We start from the raw sequence: 18,612 nt of genomic DNA on the forward strand, positions 1-18,612 counted from the left end.
GTTTGCCTATCTATCCAGTGACTTTTGCTTGGGATAGTGAAAGATGCCTCAGACAGGCAGGAATATATAGTATCTGAGAGTCTGCTAGCAGCGCCCTTTGCTACCAACTACAACTAAAAAGTACTTTTCCTTGACAAGGAGAAGCACAGAAAATTAAATTATTAGCGAACGCCCGCAGCTTTCCGTAGTCTACACGCGCTACCATGTTTACAAGCAGACCATTTCTTTCTGAACTGCAACCTAGCTAAGATCTCACCAACATTTGGCTTCGTAAAGCGTCACAGCTTATATACGCGCAGCGTGACGTCACCGTCTCGCGAGATGAGACTTGTGACGTCCAGATTGGCAGTCCGACAGAAGTAAACGAGCTACACTTTGAAACAGCGATCCGGGTCTGTGGGCTGTGTCAAGGAAATCAGGACAACCCCAGGAAAAGCAGACAGTTGGGTTGTACGAGAGATATATTTATGTTTAAACATAAGCGCGGAAGACCACTTGTTTTGCCTTGTGGAGGATCTATGGGATACCTTGGATACTGGGGCGATTTTGAGCAGGGTCATGCTGGGTAGCAGATCTGGGTGTTACTACCCCTGAAGCCACCTGTCAGGCTTTAATGTAGAGTGTTCTGTCTAGTCTGTAAGTGACTGGCTGTCTTTTATACATAACACTGCGAGAAAACGTCCATTTCTCCGATATTGTCCTTGTCACGTTTATCCGGAGAGCCTAGTCAGTTGCTTCTCACTCTCCACCCCAAGCGGGATGTTTTCCCGAAGAGGCCATGGAGACCTCAAGAAATCTACACAGAAAGTTCTGGACCCAAAGAAGGACGTAGCCACCCGGCTGAAGCACCTGCGGGCTGTGTTAGGTGAGTCATGTGAGGAAGGGGATGGGGAGGAAGAGAATATTGGAAACCTTGCCACAGCCATTTATATTGTTACTCTTTTCAGTGGAGCTCAGGGATGTAAACAGTTTGCTTCTCTGAGGTATTCTTACACTACAGCTTCCAGTCTCCATTGTCAGCCGGAATGCTATAGAGCCGCAATGCTATAGAGCCGCAATGCTATAGAGCCGCAATGCTATTGAATAGGAATGCTATAGAGCCGCAATGCTATAGAGCCACAAAGCTAAAGAATTGGAATGCTATAGAACTGGAATGCTATAGAGCCACAATGTTATAGAACTGGAATGCTATTGAGCCGCAATGCTATTGAATTGGAATGCTATAGAGCCGCAATGCTATAGAACCGGCATGCTGTAGAACCGGCATGCTGTAGAGCCGCAATGCTGTAGAACTGGAATGCTGTAGAGCCGCAATGCTGTAGAGCCCGAATGGCAATAGAGTTGGAATGCTATAGAGCCAGAATTAGGGATGCACCAAAAATCAGGAGACTGTTCGGGATTCGGCTTTTTTTAACAGGATTCGGCCGAATCCTTCTGCCTGGCCGAACCGAATCTGAATCAGGGAGGGAAATTGCGTGACTTTTTGCCCCAAAACAAGGAAGTAAAACATGTTTTCCCCTTCCCAACTCTAATTTAAATATTCAAATTAGGATTTTGTTCGGTATTCGGCCAAATCTTTTGCAAAGGATTCGGGGGTTTGGCCGAATTCAAAATAGTGGATTAGGTGCATCCCTAGCCGGAATGCTATAGAGCCAGAATGGTAAAAGAGCCAGAATGGTATATAGAACCAGAATGGTTTAGAGAGCCGGAGTGGTTTAGAGAGCCGGAGTGGTTTAAGAGAGCCGGAGTGGTTTAAGAGAGCCGGAGTGGTTTAAGAGAGCCGGAGTGGTTTAAGAGAGCCGGAGTGGTTTAAGAGAGCCGGAGTGGTTTAAGAGAGCCGGAGTGGTTTAAGAGAGCCGGAGTGGTTTAAGAGAGCCGGAGTGGTTTAAGAGAGCCGGAGTGGTTTAAGAGAGCCGGAGTGGTTTAAGAGAGCCGGAGTGGTTTAGAGAGCCGCAATGCTATAGAGAGCCGCAATAGTATAGAACAATATTGCTATAAAGCCGGAATGCTATATGGAACCAGAAAGCTATATAGAGCCTTGGCTGGAATGGAAGCTAGGATTTCAGTATTGCAATATTATTCAGCATTATGCGTATGTCTTAAACAGTTGTATAGAAAGCTTCACATATGCATAAGGATCAGTTTTAGCATGAGACAATTACCCTGCCTGTATGATTTTGGAGTGCGGGAGAATACCAGAGATTCCAGTAAAAACCTCTTAAGACACGGGGAGAACATACTAAATCCATGTGGTTAATGCATTGGCTGGAATAGAAGTTAGGATCTCAGCACTGTAATATTATGCAACCTTATGCGTATGTCTTAAACCGTTGTATAGAAAGCCTCAGGTTATCCATGTTATTGTAGCCTGACATTACATAGTCTCAGATGTTGGTGTTTTTTTTGGTCACTGCAATTATTTAATGTTCTTGTTGCCCTAAGCCATTATACGGATAATGCAAGAGGTGTAATACAATACTGAGACTAATGATCACAGTGCCTACCAAGTTTTGAAATCTAAAATATAATGTTCTGCTGTAATAGACTTCCTGGCATTCCATGGCAGCAAACCCAGTACAAACACACCTCCCATTGTTTTAACACAAGAACGTCGGTTTTATAAAGGGAAGTTATTTGTTTGTGTCTTAATATTTCAGAACTTTATGCAGAACTTGCAGCACACCTGACTTCAGGGCTGTAATGTCATTTTTGGCTGTTCTTCCAGTTTGTGCCTAATTACAAGTAGTTCGTTTTGTTATGTGTCTATATATCCCAGCAATATAATAACTGCTATAAAGCAAAATATGTTTGTCCTGTAATTTGTTTTGTGATAGTCTGTTATATTGGTGTGTGTGTATATACATACAGGTATGGGATCCATGATCTACAAACTTGTTATCCAGAAAGCTATGAATTACAGAAAGGCCATCTGCCATTGACTCAATTTTAATCAATTAATTAAAATGTTAAAAAATGATTTCCTATTTCTGTCTGTAATAATATAGCAGCACCTTGTACTTGATCCCAACCAACTAGCTAACTTACTCTTATTGGATGCAAAACAATCTTATTGGGTTTGATTAATGTTTAAATGATTTTTTTTTTTAGTAGATTTAAGGTATGGAGATCCAAAATATGGAAAGATCTCTTATCTGTAAATCCCCAGCTCCCTAAGCTTGGTTTCTCAACAGCAGCGTAAAGCACACGGAGTATGTGCAGTGCCACTGTCACTCAAAAAATAGCCTAATACGATTCAAGAAGGGGACTGCTCTGCACGACTTGGTGCTGCTGAACCACTGGGCTGGTTTAATGTATAATATAGTGAATAAAGTACCCCCTTTTGTAAATTATAAGGATATTATTAGTTACCGAGGAGTTTCATGACCATAGAAAAACATGAGGTGAAAACCGAGTAGTTTTTATACAGGTCATGGAACACCAAGGTAACTTTTAATATCCTCATATCTTGCAAAAGGGGGGCTGTATTTATTTTAATACACACGTTTTAGTGAGTCATGTGACAAATGACATCACTACTCACCATTTATAACTGATGACATAACTACTCACCGTTTATAAGGATATAATTTACAAGATATTCCTGGCTTTTGTGTATTATACAGTATTTCTATATATGTTCTTTTATAAGCTTTAGTTTGCCATTGATATGTTGGTACTTTATAAATCTTGTTAAAGTAGGGTTCATAATTATATATTTATGTAATCAAATCCCACAGCGACCTTCAGAGAGGTTGAAATCGCAATTTTGTATGCAATGTCATGTCTCCAGAAATCACAACATTTATGGGGCAGGAGGAAATTTACTAATCATTTAAGTTGTTTACACCTTTGCTTCTAAAGCTCTTATTATATGGTTGTTGTGGGACGTCTTTAGGTGTTGAACACCTGTTTATTTGGCATCACAAGCTGCTTGAGGTGGAAAAAACCCCTCTATTGTTTTATTTTCTCAGACTGTGTAAAAGTCGCTCTGCCTAGGTTTATAGCAATTTGAAATATACTGCAATTCTTCTTCTATAAATCAGTGCAGGATCCCATAGCAACCAACCAATAATTAGCTATGATTAGTCTACTACATTTAGAGTTCTAAAGCAAATATCTGATTGGGTGCTTTAGCCTACAGTTCATTCACATCTTTGCTATATAAGAACTGGTAGCCCTGCTTTGGTTATTCTAGGGTAAATATATTTCTTAATGCATTTCAATTAGTCACATTTTAATTACGACACATCAGTATGTCCATGTCTTTCTAATGCATAGATCTGGTGTCTGAACTTAATGTTCTCATGAATAATAAATAAGGAAGTGTCTGAAATGATGTGAGTTTCCCCACTTGAATGTTCTTATTGATATTAATTTCCTCTGTGTGTTTGTGTTTATGTCCTCGTGGATTTTGCTTCACAGTGATCTCTGAACTAGGAAGTACAAATAGAAAGGTACAGGCTATAAGGTGTGGAACTTGATCAGCTGTGCCATGGGTTCTGTTTTGATTTTTAAAGCAGCACAACCGTGTTGTACTTCTTGAGAAGAAAGATTGATAGCTAACTGATATCTGCTTGGATTTGATTAGTCCTATACCAGCTTTGACTGAAACATATTTCCAATCATAGGAAGTTTGTTGCATTTTGTGAGCTACTGCTTCCAGCATCCAGTCATAGGGGGGGTGTAAATCTCGAAAGTAAGCGGACAACGGATTCCTATTCAGTGCCTACAAATGCAACTGTCAAAATATTCATTAAAGGAACAGTTTTTTATTTTGTTTGCTTTGTGACGTTAGGGCCAGTTCTGTTATACACAAAAAATATAGGAGGTTGTGTTAACCAAATGATTAGCAAAATCAGACAAAAACAGATGGAGGTGGCTTCAGTCTATATAATTGTCTGATGTTTTGTGCCTATGTAAATGAAAGCTAGTAACTTCAAAACCAAAGTTTTTTTTTATTTTTACTATATATGTTTTTCAAGAATATATAAAATATAATAACTAATAAAAATAAAGCTAGTGCCAAAACTACCTCATCCAGGAATCTTTGAGTCAGCCTCCTTTTAATCCCCCATTTATATTCTTCTGTCAATATTGACTTATGTAATGAGGACACTTTAGAAGAGTAATTAGTCAGTAAGTGCTGCTGTAGCATTCTGGAAAAAAACCTTCAAATATGTTTTTCACTAGCCGTTTGGCCATTTTTTTGTTACACACAAATGCTAAATTGAGTGCCCCCCCCCATTCAAGATTAGATATAACACAGAAAATCAGGGTATTTGTAGAGATGCTTTCTCCTTTAGAGTAAGGTCATACCTGGAGATTTGGGGAGATTTAGTCGCCTGGCGATTTATCGCCTCTTCTTTAGGGTGACTAATCTCCCCGAATGGCTTCCCCCTGTCTTCCGCCTGCTATAATGAAAAAACGACTGCGGCATGGCACTTGCGGCGCTTTGTTTTCCGAAGTCGCCCGAAGTTCCTTATGAAGCAACTTCAGGCGACTTCGGAAAACGAAGCGCCGCGAGTGCCATGCTGCAAGCGAAACAACCATTTTGACGCTGGTGTCAATTCCAAATTGTCGCCGGCGTCATTTCCGATTGTCGCCCATCACTAGATATGACCGTGTGCCAAAACTGTTTAATCAAAGAACAGGACCACAGTAGATGTCTGCTTTTAGGACCCCCCACTTTGGGCAGGCGTCGGAGTCAGACCAGCCCACTTTTTTGCGCAGCTCAGGGGAAAAGAGGGACCTATTTTTGAGCTGTCAGGTTAACATTTCATGACCCATGTTACTGTTTTATATCAGCAAAATAATGTTTCCATTTGTGCCTACCAGCAGTCCTTCTAATTGCTTGTTTCTACATGCATCTCTTGTGCTTTTGAAAAAAATTGTGTAAAACAAAGTGGTCTGTTTTAACAGGGCAGTATACACCCCTTTTCAGTTCAGTGAATAGGGAATGTGCTGAACATGCTTTTTGTTATAATTAAGAAATATCTAAGGTTTCTGTTATTCCTGGCACTTTTCACTTGCGACCTCCTGTCACTTGCTGATATACAACCTTTTCCATACACCTCACAGTTTTTTGAGTTGGTTTCGAGTGCATGGCTTACTGGGAACAAAATGGCATACAATCTACTAAGAGAAAGTGGCCTTGAATCACCATGTACATGCCCACACTATAAAATGAAATTATCACAAAGTTCCCATATAGGAATGTGTGGATTGTTCGTTGATGGATACAAATAGAAAATACTAATACAAGTGATGCTATGAATTCCTGGATAGAGATGGTGCTTTGTGGGATGCACTCCTGTCACCTTGAAGGAACAGGCACAAAGTACCCTCAATTTACAAGTTGTTATTTTGTAGTCCCACCTATACAGTCATATTTAAAAGTTTGGGAACCCCTCTTAATTCTTTGGAGTTTTGTTTATCATTGGCTGATCTTTCAAAGTAGCAACTTCCATTTTATATATCAGTAGTATTTCAGCAGTGACATAAAGTTTATTGGATTAACAGAAAATATGCAATATGCATCATAACAAAATTAGACAGGTCATACATTTGGGCACCCCAACAGAGATATTACATCAATACTTAGGTGAGCCTCCTTTAGTAAATGTAACAGCCCCTAGACGCCTCCTGTAGCCTTTGATGAGTGGCTGGATTCTGGATGGAGGTTTTTTTTTTTGACCATTCTCTTCAGTTCAGTTAAAGTTGATTGCCTGCTTCAAATCATCCCATAGATTTTGCATGATATTCAAGTTGGGACTGTGATGGCCATTTGAGAATATTTTACTTCTCCCTCTGCATAAATGCTTTTGTAGATTTCAAAGTGTGTTTGGGGTCCATTTTCTTGTTGAAATATCCAACCCTTGCGTAAGTTCAACTTTGTGACTGATGCTTGAACATTATCCTGAAGAATTTGTTGATAATGGGTTGAAATAATCTGACCCTCGACTTTAACAATGACCCCAGTCCCTGAACTAGTCACACAGCCCCACAGCATGATGGAACCTCCACCAAATTTGATAGTAGGTAGTAGGTGTTTTTCTTGGAATGCAGTGTTCTTTTTTCGCCATGCAAATAACTACATTTTTGTCTCATCAGTCTAAAGCACTTTGTTCCAAAATGACTGCGGCTTGTCTAAATCAGCTTTTTCTTACAAGTGACTCTGTTTGTGGTGTGAGTGCAGAAAGGGCTTCTTTCTCATCACCCTGCCATACAAATGTTCTTTGTGCAAATTGTGTTGAATTTTAGAACGATGTACAGATACAACATCTGCAGCAAGATGTTCTTGTAGGTCTTTGGAGGTGATCTTTGGGTTGTCTGTAACCATTCTCACAATACTCCGCATATACCGCTCCTGTATTTTTCTTGGCCTGCCAGACCGGGGTTTTACAACAACTGTGACTGTGGCCTTCCATTTCTTGATTCCATTTCTTACAATTGAAACTGACAGTTTAAACCTCTGAGATAGCTTTTTGTAGCCTTCCCTAAAACCATGGTACCGAACAATCTTTGTCTTCAGATCTTTGGAGAGTTGCTTTGAGGATCCCATGCTGTCATTCTTCAGAGGAGGGTCAAACAAGCACAACTTGCAATTGGCCACCGTAAATACCTTTTCTCATGATTGGACACACCTGCCTATAAGGTTCAAGGCTTAACGAGCTAAGACAACCAAACAGTAATCCATATTGAGCAGTTACGTGCATTCAAATTAGCAAAATTACAAGGGTACCCAAATTTTTGCACAGACCGTTTTTTTACATTTGATTTAATTCCATACAACTGAATACTGCTTCTCTTAAAATCTTTGTTCAGAAAACACCCCAGTTCTTTCTTGGGAAATATAAGACATACCACTGTTACCTTTTTTTTTTTTGAAAGTGGAGTAAATTATTATGCAGGCTGTGAGGGGTTCCCAAACTTTTTCAAATGACTGTATATAACACTTCTCCATCTCTTCTCTACTTCTCGCCCAGCAATCTTTTCACTCTCCTTGCCTTTTATATGCCCTTTTTAATGTGTGTGTTTTAACCTTTTTTAATTTTCATACAGAAGTGGGAAGGATCAAAAGAAAGCTGACTATGACAATAAAAAAGTTTAGGGATTCACCCACCCAGGGGGATGGTATTTCTCATTAGGAATGCACTGAATCTACTATTTTGGATTCGGCCGATTCCCCTAATCTTTCGTGAAAGATTCGGGCGAATACCAAACTGAATCTGTACCCTCATTCGCGTATGCAAACTAGGGGCAGGAAAGGAAACAGTGGAAACAACATTGTTTTGTGACGAAAAGTCATGTGATTCCCCTTCCTGCCCCTAATTTACACATGCAAATTCGGATTCGGTTCAGCCAGGCACATGGATTCGGCTGAATCTGAATCTTGCTGGAAAAGGCCGAATCCTGGATTCGGTACATCTCTATTTCTCATAAATAAAGAAGTGAAGGGATGACATCTCTGTGCATCCCTCCCTGATTCCAGCACTGTTAATAACAAATTATGTATCATTCTTTTTGAACAAGTCGCACCTAGTAGCCAGTTCAGTTAACAACATAGTAATACAGGAAGGGACATAGGCAAATAAACCAGAATATGAATTTCCTGCAATTGAATCCTGCTTTCTAAAAGGGAAGCCAAGTTTACATTTAAGAACTTGCTCCTGTCACATGACTCCTGTATACTTTCTGTTTGTTTGGAGCTCATTCATTAAAACTGTGTATATCTGTCACCATGTAATTAATGATTATTGAAACAGTACCCCATGTTAAATATATTGTAGATTCGTACCACAAGATCATGTGAATCTGTGTCAAGAAAGAAATCAAAATGCCCTCAATGCATTTATACCTCATGTTCTCATAATCTCAACTTTCACTGCACCGATTGTAGAAATACAGTGTACAGGTATGGGACCTGTTATTCAGAATGCTCGGAACCTGGGGTTTTCCGGATAACAGATCTTTCTGTAATTTGGATCTTCATACCTTACGTCTACTAGAAAATTATGTAAACATTAAATCAACCCAATAGGCTGGTTTTGCTTCCAATAAGGATTCGTTATATCTTAGTTTGGATCAAGTACAAAGTACTTTTTTATTATTCCAGAGAAAAAGGAAATCATTTTATTGGATAAAATGGAGGCTATGGGAGACAGGCATTCTATAATTAGGAGCTTTCTGGATTACGGGTTTCCAGATAGATTTACTTACCTGAAACCCCGGGCCAGTGCACCTATTATCAGAAAACTGCACCGGCCCGGGATTCTTCCAGCGAGCACCACGGATCGATTGTTTTCCGGCTTTTTCTTTATTCAAATTTCCCAGGACAGACGCATGTGCAGTAGAACGAAATAGCCGGCTTTTTCTACTGCACATGCGCATCTGCGAAAAGAAAAAAGAAGCCAGTAACTGATCACTCCGTGGTGCTCGCTGCAAGAATCCCAGACCGGTACAGTTTTCTCCTAATAGGAGCACTGACCCGGGGGTTTCAGGTAAGTACATGCGATCACTTGGGGGTGCCTAACTCTTGGCACCCCCAAGGAAATATGCCTTTCCTTCTCCTTTAATGCAGCATGATCTTTTATATTACACATTAAAAAAAAAATTCTTATCAGTATGTAAATGTTTCTATTTTGATGGCAGATTAGGAAGACTGCCTTGTCTAAAGGTTTCTTTATAATTTGTGCTCAAAACCACACTTTTTAGGAAAAATAAATTCAGCAGCCCGGACTGGCAATCTGTGAATTCTGACAATAAGATGCCATAATCAAGTGACTATTTATAGGGATTTTTTGGGGCTGTTTAGGCCTCTTTGTACTTGCAATGCCAGGGCCTATATTGAATCCCAGTCAGGACCTGATATTGAGCCTTATGTGCCTCAAATTCCACTACTAGTGATTTTACTGGATTGACTAATGAGCTTTTAAAAATACACTAAAACTGCCTGAATCCTATCCTTCCAGTGCTGTCTTGCACCGTGAAATATTATAGCACAGATGACTGAAAATGATAGATAAATTTGTTCATTACACAGGTTAGAGTGCTAGGCTTCCATCAGTTTCCAAGGGGAGAATTTAAATTGCACATTAGCTGTAGTGCCTTCGCATTTTAGATGTTGAGCCATTAGGTTGCACTCACACAGATGCAGGGAATTTCTTTCTTTTATATTTTATCAGCCTACTGCCCAGCCAGGTTTCTGGGCTTTAGTAGCATATAAGCAATTTGTCCGTTCAGGTGGGTGTAATTCAGTGGTTCAAGAGTATTTTCTTATAACTTTGTTAGTTATGGGAGGCTCAGGTCAAATTTTGAACCTCTAAAGGATCTTGAACCCAAAAACCTCTGGTCTGTTTTGCTGGAGCACAGTTGTATCCTGATAATCTTGTCTATTTACTCATTACGATCAAATCTGATCAGAGTTCTGTGAACAGGATTAATGTCTCACCCAAAACATTTGCTCAGATGAACGGCACATTTAGCAAAAATATTGTTGGGATTATATAAATTATCCCTTAGATTTAATTGACAGTTTTTTTTTGTTTTCATTCAGGGTGTATTTATCTGTAAATAAATAGTTCAATATTAAAAGTTAGTTGTAGGCCAGCTGTGTGTCTCTTCTGATAAGAGAGAGCGAAAAACAGTGGGGAGGTATACAAATAGGTGACAAAAGGAAATGTGCTCTAAAGTTTTCTCTTGACCTTTTTGGCCAGTTTCTTGTTTTGATTCTATTAGGGGGGCACCAGAGACATACTAGATGGGGATCTGCTGTGAGGCAAGAGGATGTATGCACACATTTTTTTTATCTCTGAATAACAGGATTTCAGTGCAGTGCATCTGTTTTTCTTTGCCCTTTAGGAAACTAGAATATATTTTGTTTCATGAACAGAAATGTTTAACTCTACAGCGCAATTAAAGCAAGCTTCTTACTGCTTCTGATTGTATTCAGTGATTCATTTCCTGACCCATAATATTTTTTTCTTTTTTTTTTCTTTTGCTTAACTGCAATTTGTGTGTATATATATATATATATATATATATATATATATATATATATATATATATACACACAAATTGCAGTTAAGCAAAAGAAAAAAAACCTTTATATATATATATATATATATATATATATATATATATATATATATATATATATATATATATATATATATATATATATATATTTATTAGCACTCACGGGATTTGTATAACAAGAAAAAATTTTAGTGAATGAAAAAACAGGTTTATTAAGGCTTAATAAACCAATTTTTCATTCACTAAAATCTTTTCTTGTTATGCAGTGCCAGTACTTTGGACATTTTATGTATTATTTTTCACTAGAGCACCCAGGTCATCCAACTTACTTCAAGGTGTGCAACCTGCAGTTGAAAGAGTGAGGTATGCTTGCACCTTTCAAATAAATGTAAATTAGTCTGACTGTCAAGTAGAGGTTTGAATGGTTATCAGCAAAAAAAAACGCACAAGGCACAAGATTCAGACCCAAACTTTTACAAATGATATATGCTCCATTGCTCCTTTGTAAAAGTAAGTGTCTGCTCTTTTCCCAGTTAATTATTTCCCAGCTTTACCCTGAAGTGGGATATTGCTCAATACTTACTTTTGCTGTGTGTAATTTGAGGCTATTGACGCTGCAGACAGGAATCTGATTTAGTTGGGGCGATTTCGGCAGCAGGACATAGTAGTATCCTTTTGAATTTAGATGCAACTTTAAATTACCGTATATACTCGAGTATAAGCCGAGTTTTTCAGCCCCCAAAATATGCTGAAAAACTCTACCTCGGCTTATACTCGGGTCAAGCACAAAAACGGTCGCCGGCGCCTAAGAATATTCGCCGGCGCCTTAGAATAGTAGCCGGCGCCTAAGAATATTAGCCGGCGCCTTAGAATATTTGCCGGCGCCTTAGAATATTTGCCGGCGCCTTAGAATATTTGCCGGCGCCTTAGAATAGTAGCCGGCGCCTAAGAATAGTCATCCAAAAACGAGATTGAAACTTACCAGAAGCTGCTGCATTTCTCACCCTCGGCTTATACTCGAGTCAATAAGCTTTCCCAGTTTTTGGAGGTAAAATTAGGTACTCGAGGACGGCTTATACTCGAGTATATACGGTAGCTGAGGTGATTTCACACAACTGATTTGTTTGCAATTTTCAAATACAATAGTACATTAAAAAGTAAAAATAAATGTGTGTGCATAGAAATTTGATCTACATGCCATTGATATGAATAGGAATGCAAAGTTTTGGCTTACTGGTCTGATTGGTTCAAAGTGGCTGCATGCTGCACCTCCTCACATTGGGGCAGATTTACTAAAAGCCAAAGTGGCTGTCACTAGCAAGAAATCTCATGCACAGGGAAATCACTTTTCAATTTACTAACAGGCGTAGAGGACAATTAGCTAGGGAAAGAGACTTTCACCAGCGCAGTTTTGCGCCCTATTACCAGGCGAATTTTCGCTCAGACAAACATTAGTTACTCAGCAAATTCACGAAAATATGAAATTTAAAGAACGATAATTCTTTTACCAGAGTTTCCTTCACCAGCTTAGACCTAGCGAACAGATGAAATAAAGCTTCATCCTCAAACTTATGTCAGTGACCTCATATCCTCTATGCCAAAATGTTATCAAATGATAAAAAACGCAGGTGTTTTTTCATTTTATAAAGTGGGATTGTTTTTTTTTAAAGTTGTAACTATTACAAATTTTTGTTTTAACCTTTTTTTTAACCATGCATGCTGCATTTGTTTAAGATGGGCTTATGTTATGTCTAGGGCATTAGAGAATCTCTTTTGTCTTTATTTTGCTTCCTTGGACATTTTTAATAATAAAAAGTAGCCACTTCAAGCATTTGCACCATCTCTAATGAAGACATATATACGTGAAGTGTGGTGAAGCCTTCGCAAGTAAAAATTTGCCCCAATGTATCGGGTGTTATTGAATATTGCTGTAAGATCACAAATTCTTTTGACTTAATGGGTGTGAATGTGACCCGATTAGCTGAACCAGCTGAATCAAATTACAATTAAAGTGTTTAGTGTAAAAAAAAAGTCTAAGGGTAGGACTACACGGCCGACTTGGATGCGTTTCCGCTGCACGCTGCGTCTGCATCTGAAAGTCGTGTCGCGTCGGACAGACGCTGCGACACCATCCGACTTTTGTATTACTTGGCTTGTTTCCCGTCCCATCCGACTTGCCACGGGCATTTTGTTGCCCAGCGTCGGATCTGTTGGAAACTCATCCAAGTCAGTGGTGTAGTCCTACCGTAAAGAAAGACGACAAAATGAAAATAAATAAATAAATAAAACAGAATGGTGGGTTACAGCTGAACATCACTGGGAAAAGAATCAATTATACGTCCAGTTATATCTCAGATGGTCAGAAATCCACTCCTTTATAAAGTCCAGTGCTTGCTGCTGTATAAGGACTAACTGAAATAACTAGGAAGTACTGTTCACTGCTATTATTTATGTAATATTGCTGCAGTGTTGGTTGCTTCATGTATATCCTGTGCACTTGTGTAATGCTGCTGGCTTGTGTGTCGTGTTATCCCGTTGTGGTTTGCTTCTGCACTTACATTTTGGACCCATAACACTGCCTAATTCTTTTTAAGGAAGAGAAGATTGAGTTGTGATAAGTTGAAAATTGTTAGTTTAGAAATGAAACATAAAATGTTCCTGAATTGAATATTATTACTGCCTAGTAATATTTTGAAAACAATATGAGAATGAAAGCCATTTATTTAACTTAAGCTCTTGGCAAAGCATGCCCTCCCTCCAATAGTTCCCTGTTTGCCTATTCCTTTTAAAGGAAAAGTAGTGGATGGTACCCACCATCACAGGCCTCTTCATTTATCCAGCTTGGCTTTATATAAAGATGTATAGGTGGAAGTTGGCCCAAACAAAGGAAACACAAACCCTGTCTTTGTAAATGATAACAGGGCGAGGGAGATTTGAGCTTTGTGTCGCAAGAAAGTTCTTTCACACGTCCTATTCTGTTTTCATTCTTTAGTTTCTGTAATTTTATATGAATAGAATTCTTGATTGTTTTATGGGAAGTTCCTCTATTGAACCTCCTGTTCTTTATTTTTTAAAGTAAATCTCTGTGTTCCAACATCAAATAGATAATTTAAAGAAAAGTTCTTTATTTATAATACCCAGTCTGTTCACTGTGCCAGGCACTGCATTGTCTACATATGGATGCAAGGTACAAATTAGACTTCATAGTCCAGTAAAACAACTAGTTCTTCATTAGCTTTATTCAGTGGGTTGCAGAGGAAATCCTAAATGTGAATAATCGGTTGGATTTTTGCACTGGCAATAAAAACGCTGTGTGTTATTACCCTTAAAAAAAAAACTGCTACCCTGGCTATCTAATTCTGTAAGTTAGCTTGCTCCTCATTGGATTAAAAAATCACCAATACAAATATTTTCTCTTGTTTTTCAGATAATCAGGAGTCGAGTGAACTGAAGCAGTTTTTTGAAGCTTATTATTCTCACATTTATTTTATCTTCTATGAAAATTTCATTACACTGGAAAGTAGCTTAAAGCTAAAAGGTATGTCTGTTTTCTGTGCAATATGGGGGATTTAGAGCTTTGTTTTTCAACAAGCCCTTTAATTTAATTAAAATGATGTTTTGGCCAGAATTAGTAGCTTATTGCTGCTTGGCCAGTCAAGCACGTAATTAGTAACGTCTTTACACCTTACACAATAGCAGATTGTAGGTGGAGCATAAATTTAAATAAGTAGATAAATTGGCAAAAATGTCACTTTGTTTTTTCAAATTGTTGACAACTTTTATATTATCATTATTGGTGTTATTATGTGGTGTTTACAAGGGAAAGCTTATTTAGTAAACCAGGCCATCAAATGGCGTTTCAGCTGCTTCTGAAGGGGATATGCTAGAATGCTAGCTAAAGTATTGTCATATCTGTAGAAATTAGTCAAATCAACTGGATTTGCTGTATTTTTCTTGAAGACGTTTCACCAGTCATCTATCTAGCTTTCTCAATTGAGATTCTGAATTGAGAAAGTCAGTTGGATGACTGGTGAAACGTCTTCAAGAAAAATACAGCAAATCCAGTTGATCTGACTTATTTCTACAGATACACCATGACCTGGATGAATGAGGATCTTCACAAAAATAAAGCATTGTCATTACTAGGCATACAGTGTTTGTTATATATGTATTTGTTATACCTTCCAGTCCATTATCTAGGTTTTATGATCGCAATAAGACTATTTACTTTTGCTTTCAGGGAATAAATCACAGAGGGAGGAGCTGGACTCCATTCTCTTTCTTTTTGAAGTAAGTATAATTAAGGAAATAAAGCGTTTGGGATTTACTTAACATTTATTGCTGGCTATTGATATTTTAATAGATGATTTGTAAACACTATTAAAGGCGTATGTGTTATTTTTAAATTAAACCTGTTGCTAGACATTTGAAGGAAAGCTATACCCCTGGAATGAATACTTCACTAATAATTTATATCATATTGAGTGGCCTATTTAGGAATCTTTAATAGGCCGCTCAATATGATATAGAGTCCTGCGCGGGTCCATTTTTTGGGACCCATACCCGCAACCTGCATTCTTACCCGCTTGGAAGCGCTACCCGACCCTACCTGCAAGTACCTTATCCGCAACCCAGACCCGCAACCCGCTGACCATCAAGAATCAGGAAGTGCTGTCATTGTAAACCGGAAGTGACATCATCGGAAGTAGACATGATCAGAAAAAAAGGAGTAAAACAGGAAGTGCTGTCATTGTAAACCGGATGTGACGTCACCAGAACAAAGTAAAGAGTAATCGTATTAGATTTGTGCGAATTACGTTTTTCCCTGATAAAAAAACTCATATCAGGAAGGCTATTATCATCTCCAAATGGCTCAACTTACCTCTGCCATTGACTTGTACATGAACTCGGCAGGTTTTAGGTGTCAAATATTCGAATTAGGACTGTTTCCATGGTCGAGGTGTGATAAATCTGACGTTTAAATTTACATTTCAGTTGGTGGATTAACACCAAAATTGTGTGAATTTTCACACCAAAAAAAAAATTAGAGGAATTTACTATTTGACCCTTAACGAATCTGCCCCTAACTGTAGCAGTAAGACGTATAGTAGTAAATGACAAAACGCTGTCTATCAATTGGCTCATGTGATCTAGCATGTTTGTTTCCTGTGAATCGTATGGCCCCAGGGGTTAAAATTGCAATTTTCTATTTAGGATTACCCAAAGGCACATACTATTAAAAAAGGATATTATATATATATATATATATATATATATATATATATATATATATATAAAATATATATTATATATTATGAAGCAGGGTATTACATATGAGCTGTTTTATGCAATATAATATATATCCGCCCCCTTTAGTCTGTAGATGAACTATAATGTGACAAAAGACTCCCTATTATTGGGAAGTCTGAAAAGTATTCTCATAGAGCTCAAGTCAGATATTCTCTGTATCTTCATATCACATCACCGTAGCAATGAGAGAAATAATAAAGTGGAAATCTGTAAAATAATTAAGGTTGGCACAAGAACACAAAAATGTTCAGGAACTCTAAACAATTGTATGAAAACGTTTTGTATAAAAATAGTAATTTATTCAAATCGTATTAAATTGAGATGCTTGACTGGACTCATTCAACACAAAGATGCATTGAAACATTTATTTTTTCCCTTTCCTTAGAAAATTCTACAACTACTACCTGAACGGATATTTTATCGCTGGCAGTATCACAGCATAGGTAACATTTTAAATACAGTTTATATCACCAAACTTCTGATAAATAGCTATTCTGTTGTACAGGTATGGTATGTAAAACAGGTATGGGACCTGTTATCCAGAATGCTCGGGACCTGGTGATCTTTTCGTAATTTGTGTCTTCATGCCTTAAGTCTACTAGAAATTCATTTAAACATTAAATAAACGCAATAGGCTGGTTTGCTTCCAATAAGGATTAATTATATCTTAGTTGGGATCAAGTACAAGCTACTGTTCTATTATTACAGACAAAAAGGAAATCATTTTTAAAAATTTGGATTGTTTGGATAAAATGGACTCTATGGGAGACAGCCATTCCGTAATTCGAAGCTTTCTGGATATCGGGTTTCCGGATAAGGCATCCTATACCTGTACTCTAACCAACGCCCATTTTAGAAAAAAAGAAGTAAAGTAGTGTAATTAAAACCAAAGTGGAGTGATATGTGCAGCTGCACAATAGTGTGTATACATGTACCTGAAATGCTTGGTTTTCTAGATAAAGGATCTTTCTTTCATTTGGATCTCCAGACATCTATTAAAAAAAAATGTAAACCGTAAAGGAACGGTTAGTCCAGTGTGAAAATAAAAACTGGGTAAATAGATAGTGTGTGCAAAAAGATAAAAAATGTTTCTAATATAGTTAGTTAGACAAAAGTGTAATGTATAAAGGCTGGAGTAACTGGATGTGTAACATAATAGCCAGAACACTACAATTTTCAGCTCTCTGACTCTGAGTTAGTCAGCGACTTGAAGGGAGGCCACATGGGAAATAACTGTTCAGTGAGTTTGCAATTGATCCTCAGCATTCAGCTCAGATTCAAAGGCATCAGTTATGACCCATGTCCCTCAAGTCACTGATATCACTGCCTGGTAACCAATCAGTGGAAAGCAAGAGAGCTGAAAAGCAGTAGTAGAAGTAGTGTTCTGGCTATTATGTGAGATTACTCCAGCCTTTTTTGATGACATTTTTGGCTAACTAACTATATTGAAAACATTTTTTGTTTTGCACAATCTATCTATTTACGCAGTTTTTATATTTACACTGAACAATTCCTTTAAATAAATATAGCAGGATTGTTTTGCCACAAGTATGGATTTGTACAGCTTAGTTACCATCAAGTACAAGCTACTATTTTGTTAAAGGTATAGGATTCATTATCCGGAAACCCGTTTTCCAGAATTACAGAAAGGCCCATAGACTCCATTAAGATCATTAAAAATCCAAATTTTTAAAAATGATTTCCTTTTTCTCTATAGTAATAAAACAGTACCTTGTTCTGTGGAATCATTATCTACTGGTATATCATGTATGTGTGAAGTGTGCTGCTCTGTAGTATGCATTGAGTTCAGGGCATGTAAGAGTAGGGCTCTGCCACAGAAACTCAGCTGGCAAGATTTTTGTTTTTATTTGAGCTTCAACTTTGACAACTCACTGCTTAACCACTTCAGTTTATTTTATAAACAAACCTTTCTAAAGTACAAATAAAGAGACATGCAGGGTTTAAATAAGGTCCTATTAATTATAACTTACAATTCACTTTTGCCAGTTCACTGCCTTCCCTGCATCCCTTTTGTCAGGTATCCTTTTCCCAAGGTTTGGAGTCTGGTGCAGTACAGTAAATGGGGAGCCATTGGCATATGTGTTTTCACCACTGACTTGAGCATTTTTTTTGCAAGTGCCACCGGCCCAATAGCTGTGCGTCAGCCAGGGTACCTTCTAATTCTGCTGCTGACCATGGTAGCTGTTAAAATGGTTGTGTCCCATTAGCTTAAGGCAAACAGCACTTGTAACGATCTCGGGCTTA

The 18,612-nt window shown here is 38.1% G+C and overlaps 1 protein-coding gene across 4 annotated transcripts in view; it reads left to right on the forward strand.

Moving 5' to 3' along the window:
* Nucleotides 1–280: 280 nt before the first annotated feature.
* ralgapa2.S (Ral GTPase activating protein, alpha subunit 2 (catalytic) S homeolog) overlaps nt 281–18,612 on the forward strand; it is a 175,723-nt gene continuing 157,391 nt past the window's right edge. For 3 of the 4 annotated variants that reach the window (XM_041564347.1, XM_041564348.1, XM_041564349.1), the window contains exons 1-4: nt 281–865; nt 14,465–14,575; nt 15,278–15,327; nt 16,733–16,790. In XM_041564347.1, coding sequence (XP_041420281.1) covers nt 760–865; nt 14,465–14,575; nt 15,278–15,327; nt 16,733–16,790 — 325 coding nt within the window. In that variant the 5' untranslated portion in view covers nt 281–759. The remainder of the gene's footprint in view (nt 866–14,464; nt 14,576–15,277; nt 15,328–16,732; nt 16,791–18,612) is intronic. The other variant, XM_018265099.2, reaches the window with a different exon arrangement.

The sequence above is a fragment of the Xenopus laevis genome, chromosome 5S (assembly GCF_017654675.1).
Source record: "Xenopus laevis strain J_2021 chromosome 5S, Xenopus_laevis_v10.1, whole genome shotgun sequence".
NCBI classification, from domain to species: domain Eukaryota; kingdom Metazoa; phylum Chordata; class Amphibia; order Anura; family Pipidae; genus Xenopus; species Xenopus laevis.